Source organism: Fukomys damarensis, unplaced genomic scaffold, assembly GCF_012274545.1.
Source record: "Fukomys damarensis isolate Sample0158 unplaced genomic scaffold, DMR_v1.0_HiC HiC_scaffold_25, whole genome shotgun sequence".
Lineage (NCBI taxonomy): Eukaryota > Metazoa > Chordata > Mammalia > Rodentia > Bathyergidae > Fukomys > Fukomys damarensis.
Window position 1 is genome coordinate 26,274,218 of NW_022900937.1, and position 8,695 is coordinate 26,282,912.

General features: G+C 46.0%; 2 protein-coding genes across 2 annotated transcripts in view; one reads left to right on the forward strand and one right to left on the reverse strand.

The window, feature by feature from the left end:
* Idh3a (isocitrate dehydrogenase (NAD(+)) 3 catalytic subunit alpha) overlaps window positions 1–1,412 on the reverse strand; it is a 17,309-nt gene extending 15,897 nt beyond the window's left edge. The window contains exons 1-2 of the mRNA XM_010619495.2: window positions 1,393–1,412; window positions 70–212 (exon numbers count right to left, since the gene is read on the reverse strand). Coding sequence (XP_010617797.1) covers window positions 70–212; window positions 1,393–1,412 — 163 coding nt within the window. The remainder of the gene's footprint in view (window positions 1–69; window positions 213–1,392) is intronic.
* The window catches only part of Cib2 (calcium and integrin binding family member 2), a 26,081-nt gene continuing 17,714 nt past the window's right edge, over window positions 329–8,695 (forward strand). Inside the window, exon 1 of the mRNA XM_010619484.3 lies at window positions 329–417. The gene's annotated coding sequence lies outside the window, so the exon portion shown is untranslated. The remainder of the gene's footprint in view (window positions 418–8,695) is intronic.

Sequence of the window (8,695 nt, forward strand, 5' to 3'; positions counted from 1 at the left end):
CCCCGCCATCGCGTCAGCCGTCTAGCCCGGCGACAGGAGCAACAGCATAGCGCGTGCGCGCAGCGGTACCTAGAGCCCGCCCCTTGTGGCCACGCCCCTGCGTGGCCACGCCCTCCGAAGTGGCACGCCTCCGCCTCGGGCCTTTCCGCGTTCTCCGCCTTGCCCCCTTCTGGCCAATCACCGGATTCCTTTTGCGGGACACGCCCAGGCGGCTGTGCAGCGGTGACCCGGAAGCGGCAGGAGAGAAGCACCGCCCTCTTCGCTCATTGGCGGCTTCGCGCTCGTTGGGTGCCAATCAAGCCTCTAGATTTAATGACGAGCTTCCTCTTGCAGAGTTTACCGTCCCAGGGGGCGGCGAGACGGACCTTTTACTGCACAAGTATTTGAGGTGTAAATTACTTGTAACATTTACAGACGGTAAGTGTATGGCTAGATGCTTTTTATAAATGCAAACAGTTGTGTAATCGTCACAGAGCCTAGCTTTTTTTTTTCCTGGTAATTGAACCCAGAGCCTTCATGTTCACTACATCCCCAGCCCATTTTAAATTTTTTTAAATTGTGAGACGCGGTCTCTCTAAATTGCCCAGGCTGGGCTCCAGTTTGTGTTCCTCCTGCCTCAGCCTCCCAGGGCACTGGGATTACAGACGATCGCCACCTCTCCTGGCCTAGTTACTTATGTGGTACTGGGGACTGAACGCAGAGCCTTCACACTGAGCTACATCTTTTTTATGTTGAGATAAATCGCTAGATTGTCCAGGTTGGGCTCTAACTTCAATCCGCCTGCCCCTGCACGCAGCTAAGATCTAGTGTTAGACATTGGGTATGTTCCTGGTTCCGTTTTCAATCAGTACCTGTCCTGACCTCAGTCTCAGGCAAATGCTGATGTGTCTTTACGTCTTTACAGCTTGCAGGTACTAACTAGATGCCAGGCACTAGGCAGAGTTTTGAAGTTTAAAAGTTCAGTAGGAATGACTGACACTGTAATTAAACTATGAAGTGTTAAGGATTTTGACAAGGCAGAATCAGGTTTCCCAATTCAAATCTAACATGGAGGCCAGGGAAGGCTTATGATAGGAAACAGCTCCCACATTCACCTCCCCCTTGTCCTGTCCTCATGGCAGGGCTCCTTGCTGGGAGCTGGGGAGACTGGGTGATCAACCCAGATGCCTTCTGCCCCACCCTAGAAAGAGTTCTACCCAGAGAGGAACTGTCCACCCACCAGAAAGATGATGAGTGCCTTGAAATGAGGCTAAGGTTCTCCTGAGATAATTATTAGAAGGGAGACTCTTACTAGTCTCTTCCTCCAAGACCCTTCCCTGCCCCAGGCCCTGGCTGTTCCATCCTGAAGTGTTCTCCCACAGTCCCCTGTTCCGTCCCCACAGATCTCCAGACCTGACCATCTTGTGCCCCATTATTCCAACAGCCTCCTCACCAATGACCCTTTCTGTCCTTTCTCCCTGCCTTCTCCAGCTCTGTCCAGGGCTTGTACTGCTTCTAAAAAGTCCTAGCTCCCTTGCTTTCTCCTATTATCACTGTGTTACAGCCTGTTTCCCAACACTCTGTCCAGCCCCCAATACCTATAGCACCAGCCAAGTAGGCCTGCTGGCCAGTTCCTAAAAGGGTGCCGTGTTTCAGCCTAAGCAGTGCTCTAGCCAGTGCCTTTGACTACATGCCCTTCTACCCCATTCTCACCTTCTCAGATTCCAGCTACTTGTCAAGATTCAGCTCACATTTTTATTCCTTTGGGAAGTCCCCAAGACCTGGTTGCATGTCCCCTCTTTGACTCAAAGCCCCTGGCATTTGTCTCCCATCTTCCCGAGAACTATATCATATCCTTTACTGCTTTGTACCATGATGCCAGGGACCATTCTTAAATCTTTATTTCTGGAACAGAAACTAGTACAACAGTTTGGATAGGCTGAGGCAGAAGGATCACTCACTGCAAGTTCAAGGCCAGCCTGGGTTACACAGTGAGTTCAAGGCCACCCTGAACTACACAGTGAGACCCTGTCTCAAAAAACGAACAAACTGCACTCAGTAGGCAAGGAACCCAGTCAATTCATAGTCAAAGTCACACAAAGAAATTTAAAACAAGTTCAAGCTTAACTGTAATCAAATGTGTGCAAATTTTTTAAAAATAGAAAAATCTTTCACCCCGTTTGTTAGGGATCAGTTAAAACTCTAATGTTACACACTGTCCAATCTATGGTGAAATGCTTACACTCTTAAGTCTCCCCCTTAGGGATTGCTACACTCTTTTTGGAAAATACTTTAGCAATACGTCTTAAGAGCTGAGAAGTGTTCTTACTCTTTCTCCTAGTAAATCTATTCCTCAGAATTAAATCTCTTGAGAAACCACAGAAAGAAAAAAACCATCAGCACAAAGATATTCATTATAGGATTATCTATAATTTTGAAAATTAAATAAAGAGTCTTAATGATTAAAAAAGGAAATAGTTATGTAATTTAGGTTAAATTAATTGAATAGAGTACACAGCCCTCAAAAGTGGTCATTACAGACTCCTTAGCATCTTCGTAAATGTTTATGATTCAATGTTTTAAAAAATCAAAATGTAAAATGTTGTCTATGCTTGGCTACACCTTTCTATTTGAGAAAGATCTCTCCTGCAGTTTCTCCCCCACTCAATAAAATCCAACACCAGTCTTCTAGGTGCTCAGCCATAAGCTTGAAGGTCAACCCTATTTTTAAAATGGAGCCAGAATCGGACACTTCTCCCCTCCATTGGTGCTACCGCAACCTGGTCCAAGTCAGAGTCATCTATTGCCTGCACCAATACAGTACCTGTTATGGTTTGTATTTCATATGTCCCCTAAAGTCTCATGTGTCCAGAAGTAGGGTTTTTGGACATGCGTGGACCATGGTGGGAGTACTTTCTCATCAGTGTGTTGCTCCAATAATGATTTTGTAGCTGAACATGCTGTTAGGAGGTGGAGCCTGGTTGAAAGAGGCAGTCGCTGGGGTGTGACCTGAAAGGGTATATTCTGGACCCAGCTGCACCTCTCTCTCTGCTTCCTAGGTGCCATGAGGTGAGCAGCTTTCCCCCACCATGCCCTGCCACCATGATGTTTCTGCCTACTGAATCCCTGAACTGTGAGCCAGATGAAGCTTCTCTTCCCTTAAACTGCAGATGTTGTGTGTTGTGTCCCAATGATGGAAAAGCACACTAATACAGTAGCCTCCAAACTGGTCCCCCTTATTTTAACCTTGCCCTTTTCAAGTCCTTCTGCAAGAGGGATCCTGTTGAGACAGAAAGTAAGCTAGGTGTGGTGGTACACATCTGTGATCCCAGCTACTAGGGAAGCTGAGGCAGGAGAATTGCAAGTTTGAGGTCAGCATAGGCAATTTAGCAAGGTGGTATCTCAAGAAGAGGGGGCTGGGGATGTGGTTCAGAGCACTTCCCTGGCACCTGCAAGGTCCTGGATTCAATCCCCAGGACTACACACAGGAGGGAGGGAGGGAGGGAGGAAGGAAGGGAGAGAGTCCCTTTGCTCGAAACTGCCAGTGAGGGCCAGGGATTTAGCTCAGTAGTTCTGCTGCCTGCCTCACAAGTGCAAGGTCCCAAGTTCGAGCCCTGGTAAAAAACAAAAAGAAACTGCCAATGAAATCCATCCCCTCTCTCTCCAAGTAGAAACCAATACCCAGACAGTGGATTGCATGGCCCCAGATAACCTGGACCTTGTGCCCATTCTCTGCCTCACCTTCCATTGCTGTCCCAGTCTCTGTGCTGTGCACTGATCAGGCCATGTTTCCTTCCACCTCAGAGCCTGTGCATTGCTATCCCCAGTGCCTGGAAAGCTCTGAATGCAGCCTGTTCCCTCCACAATTCCTGCCCCAAGTCTCCAGCAACCACCATGCAGGACTCAATCTTACAGTCTTCCTGCCTCAGACTCCCAGAGCAGTGGGATTACAAATGTGCATCACCACACCTAGCTCACCAGTGTACCTTTTGCCTCTATGGATTTACCTACTCTGGGTATTTCATATAAAAGGAAACACACACATGTGTTTTTTTGTGACTAACACCTTTTACTTACCATGTTCTCAATACCTATGCATGATGTAGGATATGTCAGTACTTTACTCCTCATCTGGCCAAGTCCATTGTATGGATGCACCATATTTTATTCATCCATACAACAGCTGATGAACATTGGAGTTGTTTCCACATGTTTTAATTTATTGAATCCAGGGCCTTCTATATGCTAGGCAAACACTCTATCACTCAGCTGTTCCCTCAGCTCTATTTCCACATTTTGACTATTATGAATTCTAAGTTCCTTCATTTTTCTTGAAATGGATGCTGCTTATGCAATAAAAATTACGTCTTCCAGAAAAAATCCTTGTACTCTGACTTTCTGTCAGTGTGTGTATTGCCTAAAGCACATCCACACTCACAGTCATACAGAGTTACAATGTGGAACTAACCTTTTCCTGGAGGAGTGAAAAGATGCATGAGATATGTTTTCTTTTTTTCTTTTCTTTTTTTCTTTCTGGTACTGGATTGAACTTGGGGCCCTGCACTTGTGAGGCACCACTGAGCTAAATCCCTGGCCCAAGATGTGTCTTCAAGGCAGCCATTTCTCCTTTTGTCACAACTCCCTGTAGTATGCAGGGGGCTGCCATTGGTGCATGGGAGGGTGCTAGGCCCTGAGGAGACTTGCTTTCAATAGTGCAATGACTTTAGATCACAGAAACTTGTCTTGAATCTTGGGGTTTCCATAGACAGGGTGTATTTATCAGCTTTCCTGTGTCTAGGACAATGCCTAACATTCACAGTTTAAAAGAGGAGGAGATATTTAATTTAGCTCATGGTTTCAGGGGATTCAGTCCATGGTTGGCTGGCTCCAAGTTAGGAACATCATGATGGAAGGGTGTGGCTGGGCAAAGCTCCTTGACTCATCATGGCCAGGAAGCAGACCAGGGGAGCAGCAGAGAGGAAGGGACAAGGGATCAAAGTTCACACCTCCATGATCCACCACACACACAGAAATGTGCTCCACCAGTCCCCTGGATGGTTCCCAAGACAAACAAGTTGATACAGTCAAGCTTAACTATCACATCCTATGCATGTTGGGCTGCTTTGAAATTTCATTCATCAGATCAATTAGTTCACTGCCCTTACTCTCAGTTTCAGAACATGGGCAAAATGTAGACAGTATTTTTCTCAGAGTGCAACACACATGGCCTGGAGTCCAACTGCCAACAGAGTCCTTCCTTCCAACCAAAAAGTCCTAAGCCTGGTCTTTACCATCTGTATTTTTATCAATACTCTGGTCTTCTGTGCTTTGACCAGAATTCCCCTGGCTCCTTGGCTTATAGCATTCTAGGGCTTTGCAAGCCAGCATCTCCAAACTCCTTTCCAGACTCCTCCTGCAAAACACTTTCAAAGACTTCTAAACCACATGACCAAAGGTAGCCACAGAAATGTCCTCATTTCTCTAATAACAAAATCTGTCTCATTCACTTTCCTCATTACCAAGACAAATTACTTGACATCCACAACTTAAAGGAGAAGTTTATTTTGGCTCACATTCTCAGTTCATAGTCGTCTACCTCCTAGGTAGAAATGACACAACGCAAGGATTTGGGTGGAGGAAACCTTCTCAGATCATGAAAGCCAGGAAGTAGAGAAAGAGAGGAACCAGGGACAAGAAGACATTCTTCCAGGTCAGGCCCCTGCTCACCGGCCTCTAACCAGGACCCCCTGCCTCTAATGCCATACTCTTCTACTAAACTCATTAGTGGATGAATAAGTATAATTATCTTATAATCCAATGACCTTCCCAAAGCCCCACCTCTGAATATATGAGTCTCTTGGAGGATATTCTAGATCTAAATCATAACATAACCATGCTTTCTAAATCTCTGCAATTGCTCAGTTTTGACAAGAAAGCTTTGATGACACCGACTCCATCTACCTGTCTCATCTTTTCCAGTGTTGAACATGTTCTGACCATCACTGGGTAAAGCTACCTTGGCATCAAGGCACAAGGCCACATATGGTTACATTTGGCAATGCTTTCACAAAAGAAGAAAATGCATTCAGAGACAAGGGAGGAAGTTGTGAGCACCAAAGAGTCACCTGTGTGTCAACCCTACCAAAATAAGTAGTGTTGCAGAGGTTATGAAAGGTTCTTATGCATGATTATCAGAAGCAAAAGTGGGGCTGGGGATTTAGCTCAGTGGTTCTACAACCTGCCTTGCAAGTGCTAGGTCCCAGATTCAATCCCCTGGTACCCATCCCCCAAAAAAGCAAAAAGCTTTTCCAAAGCTGACTGGCTTCCTGACTTTTGTATTTGACCATACTATCTTTAGCAGTAATTTTTTCAGGCTAAAGCATTCATTCCACTTCCCTTGCTTGTGCTCCAGCTGCCTTTGATGGAGCCTGTGCCCCAATTCAGCCTTAAACCAATAGCTAGATGCAGCTCCTCAGGCCCTCATTATTGAGAGCTAAACAACAGCAAGATGGGGAGTTGTAACTGGCATGGAAATATAGTACTTTAAAAGTTAGATTTTCTACCTTTAGAAATGAGTGTCTCCTCCAAGTTTTCTCAGGCCTAGGGCATAAATTGCCACCTCCACCTTTCCTCAGCCCAGATGCATGAGTATTTTAAAGACATCTGAAAGAGAGTAGGAACGATTTCAGGATGTGATAGGTAATCTTGTCAAGTTGATTGGATTGAGAACACCTAGGAAATTAATAAAGCACATTTCTGGATGTGTCCGTGAGGATGTCTCCAGGTAAGACTGGCATGTGGGACAACACATTGATGGGGAGACCAGCCCTGAATGTGGGTGGCACCATCCAATCAGGTGGGTGCCTAAATGGAACAAGAGCAGGAGGCAGCCCACTAGACAGGCTATCTCTATCTCTACCTGTATCTTTCTCTCCTTCATGGCTTCCATGAGGTGTGCATCTTTTTTCCACCATGCCCTCTGCCATGATGTTCTGAACCTACCCCAGACCCACATGGTGCCAGTTGACTATGGACTGAAACCTCTGAAACCACAAGCCAACGTAAATCTTTCCTCCTTTAAGTTGTTATTCCCAGATACTTTGTCATAGTGACAGAACACTGACCACACAGAAGGCTTTGGGAAGAGACTGACCCCCTATTCCCTCAACAATAGGTAGTTACCATAAGGTCTAGGAACTTATATCCAGAAAGTCTTCTGGAGAGGCTCCAGAACAGGCCAGCAGTTGTCATCACAAAGGAAGAAAGGGGTTTCACTTTGTTTCTGGACCAAAGGGCTGGTCAGTTGATCCCCTAGCAGGAAAATCTTTTCCAGGCCAGAGTGTTTGTAGATCTAGTTGATTCCATGTGTGAATGGGTCCAAGAACATATATTGGGGCGGGGATGGGGGTTGGATCCAAGACCTTTACACTGAGTTCCATCCCCAGCCCTTTCTATTTTTTGAGACAGAGTCTTAAGTTGCCCAGGCTAGAGTTGAATTTTCAAATGTATCAGCTTCCCAGAGTGTTGGGATTACAGCCATTATTCTTTTAAATAACCCTGATTTCAATTTAGTAAGACCCTGCCCTAGACCCTGGGGATAGAGAGCCAAGAAAAAGTCCCAGCCATTCTATATTTTGGTGATTAAGAGGAAATAATACCCCACCAAAAGAGACAGTCCCAGGCTATGTATTGATTTAACCACCAGATACTGCATACATTAAGAACCTACTGGGCCAGGGATTTAGCTCAGCGGTTCGGTGGCCTGCCTTGCAAGCGCAAGGACCTGAGTTCAATTCCCAGTACCAAAAAAAAAAAAAGAACCTACTGTGTGTATAATGCTAAGATGCAGAAAAATTACACAGCTGTTCAGTGCTAGGGTATAGGCCAGGTTAAGCAAGGGGCAGCAGGTGTTGGGGAGTAACTGAGGCAAACACAGTAACTGTTCACAGGACACAAACAGCAGCTACTTCAGGGTTTCAGGATGACAAAACTATAGACAAAGGAGGAAAGAGACAGGGTCTTGCTAAGTCACCAAAGTGGCCAATCTGAGATTGAATTCATCCTCTTGTTTCAGCCTCCCACAGTGCTCTGATTTCAGGCATGCACCATGCTGACTCCTTTTTCTTGAAAACTTAAGTGATGAAATTATCAAGTGGGAGCTGCCCTCCCTAAACCAGGAGAAAAGAAATATTATCAAGGGCAGGTTGAGACTAAGATAATTCTGCACAGATCTTATTAAAGTAATATTTTCTTTTAGTTTCCCCATTTAATCCTGACTTTCCCACAGCCGCCTCTGTTTTGCCATTCTCCGGGATTTGGCTTCCTTATGAGGCCTTCATGTCCTGTAAATCTAACATTCAATACCTCTGTATGATTGTCTACTTCGAACCTGTGGTAATTTAGTTATTTCTCAGTCCCAGCCCAACATCCTACCAGGGTAAAGTTTTCTCTCCTTAACATGGCATACGCTTAAAACCCCAAGAAAACGTCATGGCTTTTGCCACACTTCCTTGGACACCATGAGTCCTTTCCATCTCACTGGAACCGAGCTGACCCTGTTCTCCTCCCTAAGGGACGCGAGAGAAGGCCCGCGAGGTCAGGGCTAGGTGAGGACAGCCTGGGGGGACAGCGGCCCGACCACGCCTTCCCAGAAGAGACAGGCCCCGGCAAGGTCGCGCCAAGGTCGCGCGAGGGGGCGTGGCTGCCGTCGGGACCC